Below are 21,107 nucleotides of genomic sequence, written 5' to 3'. Positions count from 1 at the left end.
TTTTTTTAACCCTAACCCAACCTAAGTTGTTGAACAGCCATCCCGGCCCAAACGTTCGGGTTGGTCTAATTTCTTCATTTTTTTCATACATATGCATACAAGGTTTTAAAACCAACCCAAAACCGGAACCATTCTAGCCACCAGTTTCCAGGTCGATAGTTCAACTGTCTAGTTCGAATGGACAACTCGTTCCAACTTAAAAAATAAAAATGGCCAAAAACCATTGAACAGGTTAACAATTCAACTGCCCAGGTCAGCAGATCGCTGACCAAATCAACAATTTTTGACCAAGGACCGGGTTAAGGGTGAAGTGGAACCGGTTGCCTGAACAGTTTCTGGGCCGTCAACGGCAGTTCAAAAACATTGTATGCATAAATTGACATATTGCATAATATTTAAATATGCAATTCTGAATATGGGGTGAGTTGTCCTAGGCCTCAACCCAACCCGAAATTGAGGTTGGTTTTTTTAAACCTAGCCTTAGCCCAATCCAACCCATCCTGGCTTTTTAAGGTTGTTCAGATTTACCCGGCCCAAGTTGCACTCCTACATAAGCCAGACTCCAAGATAACCCTTGCGATCCCAAGGTTTATCTATCAAAAAAATTAAAAATAATAAAAATAAAGATAACCCTTGCGATCTTATTTGATGGATGTAATCATGTAAGAAAAAAAGAAAAAAAGAACCAAACCACTTATGAAGGCATAAAGCCATAGACTTAAACACTAACTTAATCATGAACCAGTCCAAGAAAACATATCCATCATGAACCAGCCCAAGAAAATATATCCACCCCTACAAATGAAATTCAATTTTACTAAATATCCAAGTTTGAATGTCCCAAGCTCTGCCTGGCCAGCCCCAACTGTCATGGGCCAAGATGATATGGATGCAACCCAGCTTAAGAGTCCAAGTTAGATTGAGTAATTAAGCTTATGACCAGATCTAATCTGAACTGAATGGTGCATTATTTTTAGTGGATAAAAATTATATATAAAAAAATATTCATTTAGCTCAAAACTTCAGCTGTAACAAAGCGGCCCCTATAGTCCATATCTGCCTTACTGAATCTGCAGTTGCAACTCAAGCAAAAAGTCAAAACATATAACTTCTAATACCTCATTAGGCCAAATCACGGTAGTCAAGTGCTTTAACCAATAGACCAAAGGGCCATGGAGTTGATTAGCACTGAATAAAGGGAGCATCACAAAAGGGTTTAGTTGGCATGTGGGCATGGTTCTAAATGTTGGTGAAATTTCAGTTCTGGACAATGCCACCTACACAATACATGAAATATATTCAGTGTATTCATTTGACCAAAAAATCAGACCTTGTCCAAAAGTTCAAGATTTTGGCTATTTATTTTGGTAAAAAATTTGGAATGTTATTAAATTAATAAATCAATAAGACAAAATGTAGACATACAATAAAATACTAACATAAAGATCAATAAAGTAACCAAAATTTATTAGGAGAAAGTCAAATGTTGTTCATATTCAAGTTTTTTTTTTTTTTTTTGGATCAGTAACTTGCAACTTTCATTAATTAAAGAAGAAATAGATACAGAGATACAGAATTAGGGGAGATAAGCTTTCTTAACTCACCCACCCAAGGACTATAAACAAAGATAAGAAACTAAAAGATAGCCCAAAACAAGGAAGTAAATAAAATCGTATTAGGTAAATTGATTTTCCCATGATACAACTAATGGAAAGGGCCTTGGAGCCATTGCATAGTTCCTCCTGTAGATCTCAGTGCTGGCTTGTGTGGCCTTTATTTATTGTACAACTAAAAAGTACACTGGGCTCATGCAGGCATTAGCAGTTCTGACCAATGAACTAATGGAGAACCACAGAAGGATGAGCTATCCAACTCAAGATCTACAAAATTTACCAGCCTATATCCAGATGTAGGCAGATCAAACCATGCTCCATTATATGGCCATATGTTTAATCCTGATTTTTTTTTTCAAATAAACTTGGTAATTCTAGCACTAATTTTTCAAGAAGCATTACTTGTCATGCAATTTAGAGTTTAACACTTGAGTTTATGGTGCCTTTTTAGGTTAACCTTGTCAGTTTAGAAAACAACCATGAAAACACAGCATATAGACAAGAATGGGATAAACAGAAGAGCCCCATACAGTCAACAGTTTGTTTAAGGTCCCCTCTATCTGCATGAAGTAAGCCTCTAACAGCATCTCCAAATCTTCATTGTTCGACTTAAAACCAGTAAAGTTTCCACTACTGCTTTTATTGCTCCCTTAATCCTCATAACTGAAAGTTGAAACAACAATGAAACCATGCAAGTGCAGAAGTACATTAAATAAAGCTTGATTGAAAATTTCTTGAATATGCTAGTAAAATGAATAACTGAACCTTGTTGCTATCATATATTATAATAATTCATGAGATTCACAAAATATTTCAAAGATATTCTTAAAACAATGATAAGATGCGTTCCTTTTGATTCTAAGAAGTCATTGTTGCTCTTTTTGATGGGTGTGGTTGATTCATACTGCAAATAATCAAATTTCGGTACATGGCTTAAATATAAAAAAGCAAATTCACTGAAAGATGCAACAAGGCTGATGGATAACTCTGGCTCATTTTCTACAAAATCCTGCTACAAGGCAGACATTAGTGCCTTTCAGAAGGTGACATGGAGTTGGATATGGAGGGTTCAGGTCCCACTGAAGTTACTTTTTCTTGTGGTTGGCTGCTTGGGACAGAATTCAAGCCATTGATCACCATCTTAATAAAGGAATGAACCTTAATAGTGTTTGCTGTCTTTGTGAGATGGACCAGGAATCAGTCAGCTACTGCTTAATAGACAGTGGGTTACTCCCTCGAATTAGGCAGATCTCCTCTCTTCTTGGAGAGTTGATGGATCCTCTGCCAAAGGGAAAATTCTTTGTGAGTTCTTTGCCTTTTGCTATCTCTTGGTCTGTACGTAAAGAAAGGAATATCCAGATTTTTGAAGCCAAAGCCTTGCCCTTCAAGCAACTCTTGAGCAAGATTGAATGGACTTGCATGAGGTGGTCTGGGTACTGAAGCAATTTGCAGTATTCCAAGATTATACGTTTAGGAATCAACAGGCTAGTACCATTTTTTATGTTTCCTAGTTTTTTCATGGACATTTTGTACATGCTGCACATACAACTATATTATGTAATCTTTTTATGAAGGTGTCTCACCCTCTTTTCAGCAATATAATAGTATTCACCACTTGTCAAACGGAAGTCACTGAAAGATACATAGTGGTAAAGTTATTATTTTAAAAAAAAAAGAAAAGCCAAGTTAATGATTACAGTGATACTCTCCATCATTGGGAGGAAAAGAACAAAAGAAAATGAAATAAATAAGAATTGAAAGATGAACCATTTAACTGAGGTAAAATTAATGGAATTTGAGAACCACAAATTTGTACACGCAATTTAATGAAAATACATTTTTAAACCATACAAGGATCTCTTGTAATTATATGATCATAAACTCTCATGAACCTGAAATACACTGCCATATACATAGGATCATAAACTAATCCTAAATTTGCAGCACCACCATAAACCAAAAGGAAATCAGTGAAACCCATAATTGTAAGATGGGATAAATGGGTTAAAACTCTAAAAAGAAACTGACAAAACAAAATCATCTAACAAGTACAAACAAGCGATTAAATTAACTCACTTTTCATCATCAAATTCAAGTGTCTCCTCATTAATACTATTAGCAGAAGAGGCGTGGAGAAATAAGTAAGAAGAAGAGAAGGGAGAAAGAGGAGAGAAGGGAGAAGAAAAGAGAAAGGTTTTGGAGTCTTCAAATCTGGCTGGCGGTGCCAGCTTACATTATCATATATAGGGCGACCATAATTAAAAGGGAAAAAACCCTTATGCCCCTGCTGTAGTTAAAAGACATAAACAATGATAAAAAAACTACTTTAACTAGACCAAACAGACCCTAACTCAGCAGAATACAAACATAAAAAAATAAACATTCCAACAAATACTATTCTCTCAAAAGGCAATTTCACCAAACTCTAAAATCTTTGCAACAAGAAAATACTTTTGTAACTCAATTGTCAGCGAATACAGATAATGGTAAAATCTAATAATTAAAGGTAATTATAATTAACATTTTGGTCCATTAATTAAATAGGAGAAACATTAGGTTTCTAACAAAAATTAAATGTCAATGGCAACTGACCACAAGCTAAAAGTGGCTTACCATCAGCCAATAAGGGAAGTTAGAAGTGATGGGAGGTATTAGTATTTGTTAAAAACTTGGGGGAGATTTATGTATCACATTTTTACCACTCCACAAAGGTTGGTTATAAGAACATCTGAATAATTGTTCCCTCTAATGATCCATGCAACTCCAATGCAGGATATAAATCCAAGCAAAAGACCAGGTGCTGATGCTGATCGCTATACTGCATTAACCCAAACCTTGTATGGGTTTCCCTACCTTTTCTTTCAAACCAAACACAGCCTAAGGGTGCACCCTTTCTTTAGGGGGATTGACTGGAAAAATTTAAGAGGGAAACCACCTCCAAAACTAGCTTTGGAGTCTAATGTAGATAGTCTATCTTGAATTGTTTTCAGAATAAAGGATGCAATTATAAGTCTTACGTCAATCATGTTGCATGAATCAATTTGCCAGAATTTCTTTAACTTTCTGGTATATACTTTTGTTCCAATGTTCATAAACAAGTTAGAAAAATTATCTCAAATATTATGGGAATGAAGTATTTGCTGATGAATGATAAGTATATGGGAGCTAAACTCTGGATTGGGAAGGAAAAATCACAATGTTTCCAAGATCCATTAGAAAATTGAAGGCAGATTGGCTTCATGGAGAGCTAGGCGGTTGTCACAGGCAGGCCAAACAACCATATGATTAAAGCAATTGTTGATAGAGTGCAATGGTGGGAGAGGTGTTTAGCCAACCTCAAATTATGGGGATTTAAGGCTGAATTGAGTTTAGGAGTAAAAATGAAGGCTTCTTTAAGTTCAACCCATTGTATTCAATTCAGCTGTCTCTTTTTCTACTCTTTCTAAATATTCAAATTTTGTAAATTTCTAGGAATCAACAGCTTGGTGATACAAGAAAACCACTCAGCAAAGCTCATAAAATTAAAGAAAGATGAAATAACAAAATTTGAGATTCCATACAATCATGCAGAGCTACAGCAATGCAATCAAAATGGTGAAAAAATATCCTAGATGCACATATTGCTTCCATGGATAGGAATATCTTGAATGCCAAGGCTCCCACCTTGCAAAGATAGCCTAGATAGTAAATGCCAACATTATTCACACTACCATACATCTTTAATATGCCGAAAACACAAATAGTTTCAGCTATGGGAAGAAAGAAAGAATTACCAAGGATTCATTTGTTGATTTGTATTATAAGACATTCTGGTAGCCATTATCCATGGCAGAATCCTTCAAGGGTTGGGACTCTGCATCTGCAATATTTGGTTCTTGAAAACTTCAGCTACACGTACTGCAAGACTCTATAGCAATTTTCAATCTCTAGATGCTGTATTGGAAAATCAGTGGAAGGAAAGATCTTGCAATTAGCCTAAACAAGCCCCATCTCATATCATACCAAGACAGGCATCGAAACCATGTTTCAATCATTAAACCACATCAGTTTACACATCAAAACCATGTTCCAATCAGACAGGTAGTTGGCTGGGTTGATCTAGTAATACAGATTATCTTCAATGTAATTAAGAAAATTTTAATTCTAATACTGCTTCAACATTTTAAATGGATAATTTAACACTTGGGTCTAGTTTCTAGCTCTGCAGCTTTGGACCTTAAAAGTTACCAAAGGCAACCAATGAAACAACTGAAAAAGTTCTGTTTAGTTCATAGTTATTATCTTTAAAAGCAGTATTATCAGGCTTGGACTGGACTTGACACAAATTTTCAATCCTACTGCTACAAAAAAAAAAAAAAAAAAAAAAAAACTGGATACAAAATCATTTTGGCAACTGGGTCACATAGCCTCACAGATTGATCGGTTTCGGATCGGTTCGTCTGATTGTGGCAAAAATCATAAGTCAATGTAGATGCATAGAATAATAACAGATATAAAAGTAACTGCATAGAATGATAACAGATAATTTATCCCACCTAGAGTTGGTGTCGTTTGTTGGGAAGTTGTTTATGGAAAGATTAATACTTGTGACTTGCTTCAAAGAAGGCACCAAAGTGGTGCTTATCCCCTCACTGGTGTACCCTATGTAAGGCTAATGGTGAGAGCTGCTACCACTTACTTATCTCTTGCCCCTTTACTACTTCTATTTGGGAATGGTCATTTTCCTTGTTTAGGTGCAGGTGGAATCCACCACTGGAGGTTTAAAGCCTATCTGCACCATCTTCCCTTGCATGGCCAAATAAAAGGGGAAAATCTATGTAGAGATGTTTGAGAGCTGCAACAGTATGGACAGTTTGGGAAGAACGAAATTATAGAATTTTTCTAGAAAAAGAGAGAAGCAATGAAGAGGTTAGGGACACAGTTTTGATTAGAGCAGTACACTGGCTGAAGTCCATAGGTTCCTTTTCAAATGTGTCAATGGACAATTTGCTCAAGAAATGGAAAGAAGTGGCTGAATCTACATCTCCTAAGACTATTTCTAGTTATCAGTGGTATCCACCAGAAAGAGGCTGTATCAAACTTAAATTTGATGGTAGTAGTATGAGAAACCCAGGAAGATCAGGTATAGGTGGAGTATTCAAAGACGATGAAGGCAAGACCATTGCTCTCTAGTCTGGTCCACTTGGGGAAGGAGACTATCTTGGAGCAGAAGTTTTAGCCTTGATGGAGGGTATACGAAGGGTGAAAGAACTGAACATTAGAAAACTGATTATTGAAGGAGATTCAAAACTGGTATTTAGTTGGATACAAAGTGAAGAGATGAAGATGTGGATGTACAACAATAAAAAGAAGAAATTTAGGTGGCTGACAAGAGAAATGGAAGTCTCTTTCAATTGGATAAAGCGTTGTACTAATTCTGTAGTGGATGTTTTAGCCCAACAAGGGATGGGAAGAGAAGCTTTATTCTGGGCACAATTGTAAATCAGAAACTTGGGTGTGGGGAGAGAAAGAGTTTTTGTCTCTCATTGTCTTTTTACCATTAGCACCTTGTACTTAACTGCTTTGTACACAGCATAATAAAAGTTTGACGTTACCAATCAAAAACAAATGATAACAGATAATTGGCTCCTAAACTCAATTCTGCAGGTCTGCAGAACAACCAGATGATGGCACCATGGGTTCAAATGCTGTGAAACTAAAGGGATGTTTAAAGGGCTCTTGCCACTCCTCCCCATTGTTAAAGTATGATGGTTGAGACATTCCACTACTCTCAAGACCTTGATCTTAGGTGGTTGGGACACTACTGAAGTTATTTGTTAAAGTGTTATTCAATGCATCATATGATGTCTCTTTTACCTTTCCACAGTCGACAACAAAAACTACATCATCAATGGTGATACTTGTCTCAGCTATGTTGGTTGCAAGAACTATTTTTCTTATGCCATCCTCAGGCTTTTCAAATATTAACCTCTGAATGCAAACCAGAAAAGAAAATGATCCAAATTGTTAAAGAACATCAAAGAGCATATATGCAAAAAAAAAAAAGGAACAATTGATCACACATCCAGTGATACTACAGATCATAACACGAAGGATACAGACTGCTGAAAAATTAAGATAAAGTGGAATAGTAGCTAAGACTACAAAAGTGACTATTTGAGTGTGATAATATAAAAAGTAGAATGTGAAGAGTGAATAGAAAGCCTAAGCCTACAGAATTTGGAAAATATACTGCATCCCAGCCCATTATTCTGCCAAAAGACTATGATTAGACTTTCAAATTAAACAATTAAAAAAAGAATTAAGTTTAGCTGGTGAAAAATGACTTTAAAACCCAACTACCCTACATATAATATCCATGTGCTGCAACGCATGGTTTAAAATGTCCCTGATTTCCCTAATATTTCCACAACATATTTCCATTTCCATGGGTAGCAACACAAAATTTTACTGGAATCGACATATTCCCCAATGAGAACTACCAGCACTATGTGGAGTACAAGAGATATATTATAACATAAGTCGGTGATAATATTGTAGATATGTGGAGTAACAATGTTATTGCCTGCCTAACTTACATGGTTACCACTTTGAACTAGCTAAATTAAATATTAGTTTTTCTTTGTGTAATAAGTTATTTGGTTGATCTATTACAACCATTTACATTTCCTGTGAGTTTAAATTTTGCTTTAACTCCTCATTCTATCATGAAGCTGGGCAACTTTTGAACGTATTCTGTTGTTTATAACCTTAGTTCTTAGCTTTGATTAGTGATTTGGAACAAGATAATAATTCAAAAGGGTGTGCCTATGCTTCTTTTATCATTTAATATAAAATATCATTCTATATTTTGCATATTTACAATGTTTCCACTAAGCCTATACTTCTTACAATATTTTCAACATGTTTCTTATATTTGGATGACTATTAGCATTTCCACAGACACCAACATTTTAAACCTTGGCTGCAAGATCTCATGCATATGTACAAATATACAATATACTTAGAAGTTAGAACCTAAACCCTAATATACATTTGGCTTGGACACTTTTAGACCTCAATTTATTGGACTTTGATTAGAAAGCCACATCCCTGTTAATTGTTAAGTTGGACCTAAGCCCATATCTTCATACTAAAAGACAGAATTGTTTAGTAAGAAGATGCAGGTTTAAGCCTAGTCCCTCTCCCAATTGCCTCTTGTTCTTCATTTCCAGATACCAAAGTAAATCCAAGTCAACCTAAACCAACCAACAACTGGTTGCACTTAGATGCACCTCTGAACAAGCCCAAATATACCCTGTGGATGAACAAGCCCAAATAAACTCTGTGGATGAAGAAGGCCAACAATTGGTTGCACTTAGATACATCTTCATTCTTCTACATCTTTCATTAAGAAAAAAATATGAAATCCTCCTTCCTCTTCTTCTTCCTCCTCCCCCTCCTTATTCTTCCTCCTCATCCCCCTTATCTTAAGGAAGTTCACGCCACTTAACATTCTAAACTATTCCGCAGGCTGTTCTTTGGTCCATTTGGATGGAAAGAAACGATAGAATTTTCTGTAATCAATCTAAAAGTCCAGATGAGATTGTGCAGAAAGTGGTGGGGAAGATTTGCTCCTGGGTGTCGGTGAATGAGGAGTTTAAAAGTCAGAATGTTTCTCTCCTCCTTTGTACTAAATCATGGATGTTCTTGTAATATGTCTTGGGCTCAGGAAGGCCTAGTTGGCCTGAGTCTTGTTGTATTTGGCTTTCTCATTGAATAAAATTACTTTACCTTTTTTTCCAAAAAAAAAAAACATTCTAAACTATGCCTCACGCCTCCAGGTAGCATAACTCCTTGTGTCATGCCTCCTCATTTTAAAACATCGATGCCAATATACTAGTATTTTTCTCTTTTCCTATTAACAAATGTTAGTTACTTACCTGTCAAAAAAGATTATATATATGTCCCCTTCACTTCAAACAATAATTGTTTTCCTATCCATTTTTTTCTTTTTTTTCTATTATAAGCAACTGTTATAAAAGTTAGAGAAATTGAGATCTTTAAAATGAGCCAAGAGGTGTCTTAAGTTTTTAAGCAATATTGATAGTGTTGGTAGAATCTTTTAAGCAACATTAGTAGTGTTGGTAGTTTTTAAGAAGTCATATTTTTGGGAGAGTTAGAGGTTAACTTTGTCTTGAGTTTGGGAAATATATATTCTTTCTTTTTTGATGGGTATTTGGGAATAAAAAAAGGTCATTACCCAATGTTGATCCTAGCTACCTGGGGTTTTAGGATGGGTAGATTGGGTATGGACCAAACCATCAGCATTTTTCTTTGTACAAAGTGGCTGCCCTCAGACTTGAACCCATGTTCTAAATAAATGTACTGTTAGCATAGGGGTATTTCTGTCTTTATACCTTGATTGATGTTGCTGATCTGTAATGTTGTGTTGAAACATGTGCTCTTAACTTAAGTAAGGGCACATAGGTCTTTTCAGTTATGTTTTAATAATAGTATAAATACTTATTGGCCGACTGGGAGAAGTCAAGTTGACTCTTTCAGTTCGAACCAGAATTCTCTCTTCTCTCTTTCTCTCTTTCTTTATCACTTTTTCTTCTTCTACATAACTGAACTCAGTCAGGCCGAACTCTAAGGCAGACCTGAACTATAACATGGTATCAGAGCTAGGTTAAATCTTCCTAGATTTCTGCTTGCCTAGGGTTCATTCTCTGCGCACCCTATCTAGGGTTTCCCTTTTTTTTCTGTGTTCGATTGGAGATAAGGGAAAGGGCTGAAAAGGAGTGATCGCCCTCTTCCCTTGGGGGTCTCTATGCCTCCAGTCAGGTCGTATGTGGTCGGTTGCTGTGATTTCTGAGATCGCCCTCTCCTAGTAGAGGAAGAATAGAGGGCCGAACTGTGTGTGGCTGTTGTGTGTGAAGCGGCTGTTGTGTGTGGACTGCTCTCCTGCTCGCATGGGTGTTACTTCAGCGAAAAGGTAAGAGATTTCAGTGCATGATATCTGTTATGGATTAAATAGGAGGTGTGTTTCAGACCATTTGCTAGGGTTTCAGCCAGTAAGGGCTAGGGTTTATGCTGGTTTCTTTGTGCATTTTGAAGGAAGAGATATGATCATATAGTGGTGAGATTTCAGGTAGTTGTAGGAGTAGGGTTTGTGGTGTGAGCACACTTTTCAGCAACAAGTGCTGAAATCAGTGTGACAGGTGTGATTTAGGGTCTGTGGTGTAAAGAGCACACATTCCAGCAACAATTAGTGCTGCAATCAGTGTGACAGGTGTGACCTAGTGGTGTGGAGTGTGCAGATCTCAGTGATAATAGAATTCAGCAAGTGTGCAGAATTGGTGATAACATAATGGGAGACAATAATGATTATAAACCTAGTGTGATGGTGCCTACAGACTACCTGAATGTTCAGATGACCTCCATTAAGTTAAATGGAGAGAATTATGTGCCTTGGGCTAAATCCGTTGAAGTCTTTCTAAAGGCAAAGAAGAAGGTAAAACACATCAGAGAGGAGAAACCCTCCTCTGACTCTCATGAGTATGAAGACTGGGAGCAAGAGGATGCTCAGATCATCACATGGTTGTGGAACAGTATGGAACCCAGGATTAGTGTGAACTTCATGTTCCTTGATACTGCCAAAGATTTGTGGGACCATGTGAAGAAATTGTATTCGGGGCAGGACAATACAACCAGAGTTTATCAGCTTTATCAAGAGTACTTTAATCTGCAACAGGGCAATCAGAGTCTTGAGGAGTACTATGCCAACATGAGGAACATACGTAATGAGTTGAATGTCTATCATCCTCTCACTTCTGATGTCAAGATTCAGCAACAACAGAGAGAGAAGCTTGATGTGACTAGATTTTTGGTGGGACTAAAGTCTGAATATGAACCAGTACGGGCTCAGATATTAGGGGGATCAGCTCTTCCGTCCCTAGAAGAGGTATTTGCTCGACTTCGGAGGATTTCTATCGGATCTACTGAGAACTCTAATATCTTAGATAGATCTGCCTTTGCTGCATCGAGAGGCTGTGGTGGTAGAGGTGGAGCTCGGGGAGCTCAGTCTGGCCGTGGTGTTGGTAGTGGTTCTGCATATGGCCAAAGTGGCAATGGTTGGTCTACTTATAATCGTGGTGGTGGTCGTACTGGGAGCAGAGATTCAGGGGGAGCCCGTGGTAGAGGACGTAGCTCAGGCCCGAGGAAGTGCACTCATTGTGGTATGGATGGACATACCATCAACTATTGTTATGATTTACATGGTCCTCCCTCAACCTGGGCCAATCATGCCGTGACCGGTGACTCAAGTTCCAGCTTTAGACAGGAGAATCATTCATCTGACCAGTTGCCCCCTACATCCATAGATGGTCCCATGAAGGAGATGGTGAGTGTTCCCCGTGATGAATATGAGAGGTTTATCCAGTCACAGCAGAACACGGCAACTTTTGCTCACTCAGGTATGGCTTGTCTGGCATCTACACCCAATCCCTGGATCATTGACTCTGGAGCCTCCGATCACATGACTGGAACTCCAGGTGTGTTTTCCTCCTTATCTCATTGCTCAACATCACAATCTGTTACCCTTGCTAATGGTTCCACATCCTCAATTTGTGGTGTTGGTAATGTTGACCTAGATCCTGTATCCCTCTCATCAGTTCTGTATGTTCCTAAATTGCCTTTTAACCTTATGTCTGTTAGTAAGCTGACCAAATCACTTAACTGCTCCATTACCTTTTATCCTTCTATGTGTGTCTTTCAGGATCTCAAGACGGGGATGAAGATTGGTGGAGGGCATGAAGCAGGTGGACTGTATTATCTTGACGGTGGTGGTGGTAGAACTTCAACAGCTCTCCAGTCATCTCTTTCTCCTCTCCAGTGGCACTACTGATTTGGTCATCCGTCGCTCAAAGTCTTGAAGTCCTTAGTTCCGTCCTTGAGTCAGCTTTCTGTTTTGGATTGTGAGTCGTGTTAGTTTGGGAAACACCATCGTGTTCCCTTTAGTTCTAGGGTTGATAACTGTGTGTCGAGTCCTTTTTCTTTAGTTCATTCAGATGTTTGGGGTCCTTATAAAGTAATGTCATATAATGGATACAGATATTTTGTCATTTTTGTGGATGATTTTTCAAGGATGACGTGGCTCTATTTAATGAAAGAAAGAAGTGAATTGTTTACCATTTTTCAAAAATTTTATGCTGAAATTCGTAACCAATTTGGTACCCACATCAAAGTTTTTCGTTCTGATAATGGCCGCGAATATTTATCCTCATCATTTCAGGAATACCTGGACCAACACGGCATTATACATCAGACCTCGTGTACCTACACCCCACAACAAAACAGGGTGGCTGAGAGAAAGAATCGCCATCTCCTTGAAACAGCAAGATCCCTAATGCATCACATGCATATTCCCAAACCTTTTTGGAGTGATGCAGTGCTTACCTCTTGTTTTCTAATTAATCGGATGGCCACGTTCATCCTTGATGGTCAGTCTCCGTTTCAGGTCTTGTTTCCCACTTTGTCTCCATTTCCTCTTACGCCGAGAGTTGTTGGGTGTGTCTGTTTTGTCCATAATCTGGGTCCCGGGAACGACAAGTTTGATGCCCGTTCTCTCAAGTGCATCTTCCTTGGCTATTCTCAGACCCAGAAAGGGTATAGGTGTTACCATCCTGATTCTCGACGGTCCTTTGTGTGTGCTGATGTCAGTTTCTTTGAGTCTACTCCGTTCTTTTTGGGGTCTGGTGATGCTTCTTCCTCCTCATCACCTCCTCCTCTTCCACTTCCCATTGTCGATCCTCCTCCCTTTGTTCCAGTCGTGACCAAATCCTTGCCTCCGGTGCCACCACTTGTTGAACGCCCACCTATCCGTCATATGTATACACATCGCCCACGTGCACCAGCTACTACTCCTCCGGCTACATCTCCATCGACGGATCCGACACCAGACCCCCACTTAGCATCTGAGATTGATCTACCCATTGCTTTGCGGAAAGGTAAACGTACTTGCACCCTTCATCCCATTTCTAATTATGTTTCTCTTACTCACCTTTTCGCTTTCCATCGCCAGTTTGTTACTTTGTTATCATCAGTTATTGTTCCTAAAGATGTCCAGGAAGCCCTTGCCTCTCCAGGGTGGTGCCGTGCCATGGAAGAAGAACTCTCAGCCCTTCATCATAATCATACTTGGGACCTCACTGCTCTTCCTCCTGGGAAGCAAGCTGTTGGTTGTAAGTGGGTTTATACGGTTAAGTATCTGCCTGATGGTAGTGTTGAATGCCTGAAAGCGCGATTAGTTGCAAAAGGGTACTCCCAAACCTATGGCATTGACTACACAGAGACCTTCTCACCGGTTGCTAAGATAGGGTCAGTTCGTGTTGTGATCTCTCTTGCAGCCATGTATGAGTGGCCACTATATCAGCTTGATATCAAGAATGCCTTTTTGCATGGTGACTTACTCGAGGAGGTCTACATGGAGCAACCTCCAGGGTTTGTTGCTCAGGGGGAGGATGGTAAGGTGTGCAGACTAAGGAAGGCTATATATGGGCTTAAACAGTCTCCTCGAGCATGGTTTGGTAGGTTCAGTGAGGTGGTAAAGAAGTTAGGCATGAAACAGTGCAAAGTTGACCATTCTGTATTTAGTCATGACTCTCCGGGAGGAAAAATACTGTTGGTGGTGTATGTAGATGATATTGTTATTACTGGGAATGATAACATTGGTATTGACAGGCTGAAGACTTATCTGCAGGATCACTTTCAGACAAAGGATTTGGGTAAACTGAAATACTTCTTGGGGATAGAGGTAGTGAGATCCAAGTATGGGATTAACCTGTGCCAGAGGAAGTATGTGCTTGATTTGTTGGAAGAAACAGGCTTGTTGGGTGCCAACCAGCTGAAACACCCATGGACACAAATACCAAGCTAAGCAGGATATGGGTGAAGTGTTTGAAGACCCTAGCAGATACCGACGACTTGTGGGCAAACTGAACTACCTAACCATTACCAGACCAGACATCTCATTTGCAGTTAGTGTGGTAAGCCAGTTCATGCAAAAACCTCTGATTCCTCATTGGAATGCGGTTCTGAGAATTGTGAAGTATCTAAAAGGGGCCCTGGGTCACGGTCTGATATACAAGAGTGGGGGAAAACTTGAAATAGAAGGGTATTCTGATGCTGATTGGGCCGGTTCTATGTCTGATAGGCGGTCTACTACAGGCTATTGCACGTTTTTGGGAGGTAACCTGGTGACATGGAAAAGTAAGAAGTAGACGGTTGTGGCAAGAAGCAGTGCAGAAGCAGAATATAGGGCTATGGCGCATACCGCTTGTGAATTAGTGTGGCTAAGGAACCTTCTACAGGAAGTAGGGTACAACATTAACACTCCAATGAAGCTCTATTGTGATAATCAGGCTGCAGTTCATATCTCCTCTAATCCAGTGTTTCATGAAAGAACCAAGCACATTGAGGTTGACTATCACTTTGTGAGGGAGAAGGTGCTGAATGGAGAACTAGACACTACACATGTTAATACAGGAAAACAGTGGGCTGACTTATTTACAAAAGGCTTGAGTTGGGGAAGAGTGGACTACATATGTAACAAGCTGGGAGTATATGATATATACTCACCAGCTTGAGGGGGAGTGTTAGCGTAGGGGTATTTCTGTCTTTATACCTTGATTGATGTTGCTGATTTGTAATGTTGTGTTGAAACATGTGCTCTTAACTTAAGTAAGGGTACATAGGTCTTTTCAGTTATGTTTTAATAATAGTATAAATACTTACTGGCCAACTGGGAGAAGTCAAGTTGCCTCTTTCAGTTCGAACCAGAATTCTCTCTTCTCTCTTTCTCTCTTTCTCTCTTTCTTTATCACTTTTTCTTCTTCTACATAACTGAACTCAGTCAGGCCGAACTCTAAGGCAGACCTGAATTATAACAAGTACTTTTACTTCCTTGTAGAGATTCTAGAGAATATTTAGGAGAACATTAAAGGAAAACTCATGGAGATTTCAAGGGATGAATGAAATCTATATGAGCTAAAATAATGGCCCATTATAAGGTGTCAATCAGATGAACCTTTGAATGAAATATTCATGGAGTTCCCAGGTATGTAATTTGTCTAGTTTGCTGCTTCTTTTTTTCAGCATCTTATTTCCATTATCCTGCTCTCTTTCTAGTTTCTTCTATTCTTATTTGGGAGAACTTTAAGGGAATAATTATGGAACTTTCAACGGATGGATGCAACTTATGAGCTAAAATAATGGCCATTTTAACATTTAAGGTGTCAATTAGATGAACCATTGAGAGAAATGTTTATGGAGTCTTATTTCATGGGTATATGCTTTTTCTAGTTAGATGCTTCTTTTTACAGCATCTTATTTCCATTATCCTGCCCCCTTTCTTCTATTCTTACTATTATTTATTAGATTCTTTAGTTTCAGGTTTCAGCATACATAACATCTTCTTTATTTTCTGCACAATCACCATTCTATCCAGCTCATTATAGTTTTCTTACAAAGCACCCCACATAATACCAGTTTCTCACTGCTACACCCTATTCCCTTTGCACAGCTCTATTGCCCACCCCTCAATCAAATCAGCAAGCACTGCTTCCCTCTAAATTTCAGTTAATTTCTCGACCAAATTCTTAACAGCCACTCTGCTAGTAAACTAACCCCATAAATAGATAGTACTTAGTTTTAAATATTTCTGCTTACATGTCCACCACCGTAGGGTTTTTGTTCAGGATATTGAATATATCCAACTGGGTTCCATTTGGGTCCATATACAATACTTACCTTATGAAGAATAAGGTTCATTGGGTCAAGTGTTAAAGTACCATTTGGTTTCAGCTCTGGGAAGATGTATATGCAGAGACTATAACTAACAGCTTTTGTATCAATTGTTTGCTTAAGAGCTTGCACATGACAGCTAAAATTAGGTCAATCACCTCCCAGAACAAATGATTTAGGGGGTGATTGCCAATATGCATGTTTTTTTCTTTTGTTGGTAATAAACAAAAAGTAATTTTATTAAGAAAAAGAAAAAGGTACGAAAGAGGTGATAAGGTATCACCCACTAAGAAAGACAAAAGCACCCAAGGAAACCACAAGCTCCCAAAGCCCAAACCAAGGAAATAACAACTTCTTAACTTTTAACCCTCAGATATCAACCCACGACTTGCATCCAATGCACGCAACCCTCATCAAACCAAAACAGAAAAGCCCAACCGACAGAACATAACCCTAAACAAACACCTCAAAACTATCAATCAATCTGAGTTAGGACATTCAGCATTCAACAGGTGCGGTAACTCTAATTCCCGAAAAGCTCTTCTAGTGTAATCTTCCAGCTTCCCCTCCTAAAACCAATAAGCCCAACTTCTTAACAACTTGGAGTCCAGTTTCCACCACCTTTTCCAGATCCACCTTTTTCTCATTTTTTCGAACTCTATCTCCACTCCTTCCACTTCAGCTTCATCATCTTCTCCTTCTGAAACATCCTCTTCCCCCAACGAAACCCCTTCTTTTGTCATAACTTCTTCAGTGATTTCTGCTGATTTATCTCCCTTGTCACCACAAACTGGAAAAAAAGTCCGACAGATTCTCAGCAATAGTGTCTCTAAGCAAGCAAGTTTTGTCTTTCAATTTTTTCCTTCTGTCCACTCTCTTGAATTTGTTACTGGGGCCTGCACTTATGAGCCTGTCTTTCAACCTGGAGAAGACTTTGGTAATGTGAATTAGATGCCCAATATTGGTACTCTTCATCTTCTTAGAATTCACTGAGGGTTTCGAAAACAGTTACCAGGTTTGTTTTTGCTTTATACAACAAAACCATGCATATTGGCAAATATGCACCTTATTTTATTACTTCACCTATAAAACCATATGCCAACTACAAACTTAGGATTGTACAGTAAAATTTGAACAATTTAAGAACAATGTTATGTATTGGGATTCCCAATATATGGTAAATGTCAGAGCAGGTTGTGGTCCAGAACAAATTGGTATTAGCTCTAGACCCAGTCCACTGTATATAATAATAGGGTCCAGGAGCCATAGCACAGCACAGCCTTGACAAGGACCCAACCAGTTGATGCCTCTAGCAAAAACCACTCAATACTTGTCATGCACATACATAAGATAAAATATAATGCACAGCTAAATAGTGCATAGATTAGAGACTATATCGCCTCTGTAGATGTCAAAGCAAAGGTAATGGGTAGAAAATATCCCCTCCAAGTAGCTGATACCATATAGTAGGGCTAAGGCTTTTCTCAGTTGAACTTAGTTATGATGCCCTCCAAAGTGGAATCATGATTAGTATGTGCCTTTTGGAACTTTTCATAGAATAGATGGTTTGGTGTTTCCTTGAAAACCTACTTAAACAATACAAAAAAATATGGTATTAAGTCGATATTAGATATTAAGTCAAAATCAAATAACAATATGAAGTTACCTGCTCTGAGCTGGCCATTGAACCATGGCATGCAAGCAACAGAACTCTGCTCGGGTCTCCCAAAAGAGGATGAGCTTGGAGTTGTTCTCTCAGAGCATTTATGCCATCCCAACCAGTCATAAATACCAAAACAGCACCAGGCCTTTCTTTTGTACATATATGGCAAAGAACATTTTCTGTGAGGTTAAAACCTAGAGAATCAGGATTCCAACAGCGCAAAGATTCCTGAGTCTGTAAGCTATATTCCCTAAAATCAGCAGCTTCAAGGGCATCCTGTTCCAAGTTTAAAATTAATCAACATAAGGAACAGAAAGAAAGAAAAAGTGCAAAGAAAATACAACAAAGAAATTGGTAGGAGGCTTCAATCTGTATACCTCAACAACAGAAGCAATTGGGCTCTTCCTCTTTCTGAGAGCCTGTTTCTGCATTTTCCATGCCTTTTCTTGACCATAATCATCAATTTGGTTGTACTGAGTTAATCTGTACCCAGTCGTTTCTAGAACATTCTCTAGAAAATGAGTCCGTACTGGGTATGTAAAACCCTGAAAAGAGGTACCAAAAAGCCAAAATGGTTAAGACACATTCGGTTATCAAATTCAAGCAAACAAAGTTCTCCAATGGGAAAACAATTTAAGCAAACAGTTTATGATGATCAGAAAATGTTACATGAAAAAGTTACCACAAAAGCATGTGCTATATCCGAGCAGCCCATCACTATCAGATAAAAGAAAATCAAAAGCAGTGATTTCTCTTTATCCCCATCAATGTTTTAAAAACCGACCTGAAAATCGAACCGTTTTTGCCTCCGGTTTCCAGGTCAGTGGTTCAACCATCAGATCAAATGGATCGACCCATGGCATCATAAATAAATAAATGTGTTTCGAATGCTGCTACAGTAACCCGAACCAGGAAGAGAAGGAAGAAGAAGAGGAAGAAGAAGGAAAAGAAGGGTCTGTCGAAATCTGATGATCCTCCCATTCAATCGACCCCCTTAATAGTTATTAGATTCTAATGACATTTACAAAGACTAAACTGCCCTTACTTAAGTGTGGGGCAGAGTGTCTCTAATAAAACTGCCACATAAGCAAACCACTTAACAAACATAAGATGACTAAACTACCCCTATTCGGCTCACTTTAACACTCCCCCTCAAGCTGGAGAATATATGTCATATAATCCCAGCTTGTTACATAGATAGTTCACTTTCCCTGAGCTTAGAGCTTTAGTAAACAAATCTGCCCACTGATCATTCGAGTCCACATGTTCTGTATTTATCTCTCCAGCAAGAACCTTCTCCCTCACAAAGTGGCAATCAACCTCTATGTGCTTTGTTCTCTCATGAAAGACAGGATTGGATGAGATATGGAGTGCAGCTTGATTGTCACAGTGCAATCTCATAGGTTTATCCATGTGAAACCCAATTTCTTGTAGGAGATTCCTCAACCACACTAATTCACAGGTAGTGTGAGCCATGGCCCTATACTCAGCTTCAACACTGCTTCTGGCCACAACCGTCTGCTTTTTACTCTTCCACGTCAAGATTTCCTCCAAGAAATGTGCAATAGCCTGTAGTAGATCTTCTGTCATTCACTGAGCTTGCCCAGTCTGTATCTGTATAAACTACTTCAAGTTTTCCTCCTCGTTTATACAATAGTCCACGGCCTGGAGCTCCTTTCAGATATCTTACAATTCTAAGAACTGCATCCCAGTGAGGTATACGGGGGTTCTGCATGAATTGGCTCACCGCACTGACTGCAAAGGAGATGTCGGGTCTCGTGATAGTCAGATAGTTCAGCTTCCCCACTAGTCGTCTATACCTTCCGGGATCTTCAAATATTTCTCCTGTATCACTGCTCAACTTAACATTTGGTTCCATAGGGGTCTCAGCCGGTTTTGCACCTAACAATCCTGTTTCTTCCAGTAGATCAAGAACATATTTTCTTTGGCATAGATTTACACCTTGTTTTGATCTGGCAACTTCTATTCCCAAGAAACACTTTAATGTTCCAAGGTCTTTTATTTGAAAATGATTTTGCAGAAATACCTTTAGTTTGCCAATCCCCAATTTATCACTGCCAGTAATGACAATATCATCCACATAGACCACTAATAAGATCTTCCTAGCTTCTGAGTCATAGCTGAACACTGAGTGATCAACCTGGCATTGCTTCATTCCAAAACTCTTCACCACTTCGCTAAACTTCCCGAACCAAGCACGTGGCGATTGTTTCAACCCATAAATTGCCTTCTTCAGTCTGCACACCTTACCATCCTCCCCCTGAGCAACAAACCCAGGTGGTTGCTCCGTATATACCTCCTCCACCATATCACCATGGAGGAAGGCATTTTTTATGTCAAGCTGAAACAGAGGCCAATCATACATAACTGCCAGGGAAATTAGTACACGAACAGAGCCAATCTTAGCCATCGAAGAGAATGTCTCCATGTAGTCCACTCCATACAACTGCGAGTAACCTTTAGCAACAAGTCTAGCCTTCAGACGCTCCACACTACCATCTGAAAAGTATTTCACAGTATACACCCATTTACATCCCACAACATGCTTACCAGGTGGGAGAGTAGTAAGTTCCCACGTTTGAGTATGTTGAAGAGCAGAAAGTTCCTCTTCCATTGCCTGCCGCCATCCAGGTGAACTAAGAGCTTCTTGGACATTGTTAGGTATGGAAATAGAGGACAAAAGTGAAACAAACTGGCAATGTGAGGTAGAAAGACGAGATAATGAAACAAAATTGGAAATGAGATAGAGGGTAGAACTGCGTTTACCTTCCCGTAAGGCAATGGGTAGGTCAAGGTCTGAAGGTTCAGCAATAGGAGCCATGAGAGGATCCGCAGATGAGGTAGAAGCTGGAGGAGGGGCCAGTGTCGTTCGACGTGTATACACTTGCCGGATCGGTGGTCGTTCGGTGGTGATCTGCACTGGATGAGGTAATGAGTCTACTCCAACAACAGCATCTGGAACTGGATCACTGACAGGAAGAGGAAGAGGAAGTAAGGGTGGAGACGAAGGTGCTTCAGGTCTTGAG

General features: G+C 39.0%; 1 protein-coding gene across 6 annotated transcripts in view; it reads right to left on the bottom strand.

Annotated features, from left to right (window-relative positions):
- Window positions 1-664: 664 nt before the first annotated feature.
- LOC104594410 (DExH-box ATP-dependent RNA helicase DExH3-like) overlaps window positions 665-21,107 on the bottom strand; it is a 37,001-nt gene continuing 16,558 nt past the window's right edge. For 2 of the 6 annotated variants that reach the window (XM_088901740.1, XM_088901739.1), the window contains exons 5-7: window positions 18,438-18,605; window positions 18,064-18,336; window positions 5,395-7,583 (exon numbers count right to left, since the gene is read on the bottom strand). In XM_088901740.1, the coding sequence (XP_088757866.1) occupies window positions 7,398-7,583; window positions 18,064-18,336; window positions 18,438-18,605 (627 nt within the window). In that variant the 3' untranslated portion in view covers window positions 5,395-7,397. The other 4 variants (XR_016084316.1, XR_016084315.1, XR_016084317.1 and 1 more) reach the window with 4 other exon arrangements.

Source organism: Nelumbo nucifera, chromosome 3, assembly GCF_055504915.1.
Source record: "Nelumbo nucifera cultivar China Antique chromosome 3, China Antique-T2T, whole genome shotgun sequence".
Classification (NCBI taxonomy): Eukaryota; Viridiplantae; Streptophyta; class Magnoliopsida; order Proteales; family Nelumbonaceae; genus Nelumbo; species Nelumbo nucifera.
This window is presented reverse-complemented; position numbering and strand designations above follow the sequence as displayed.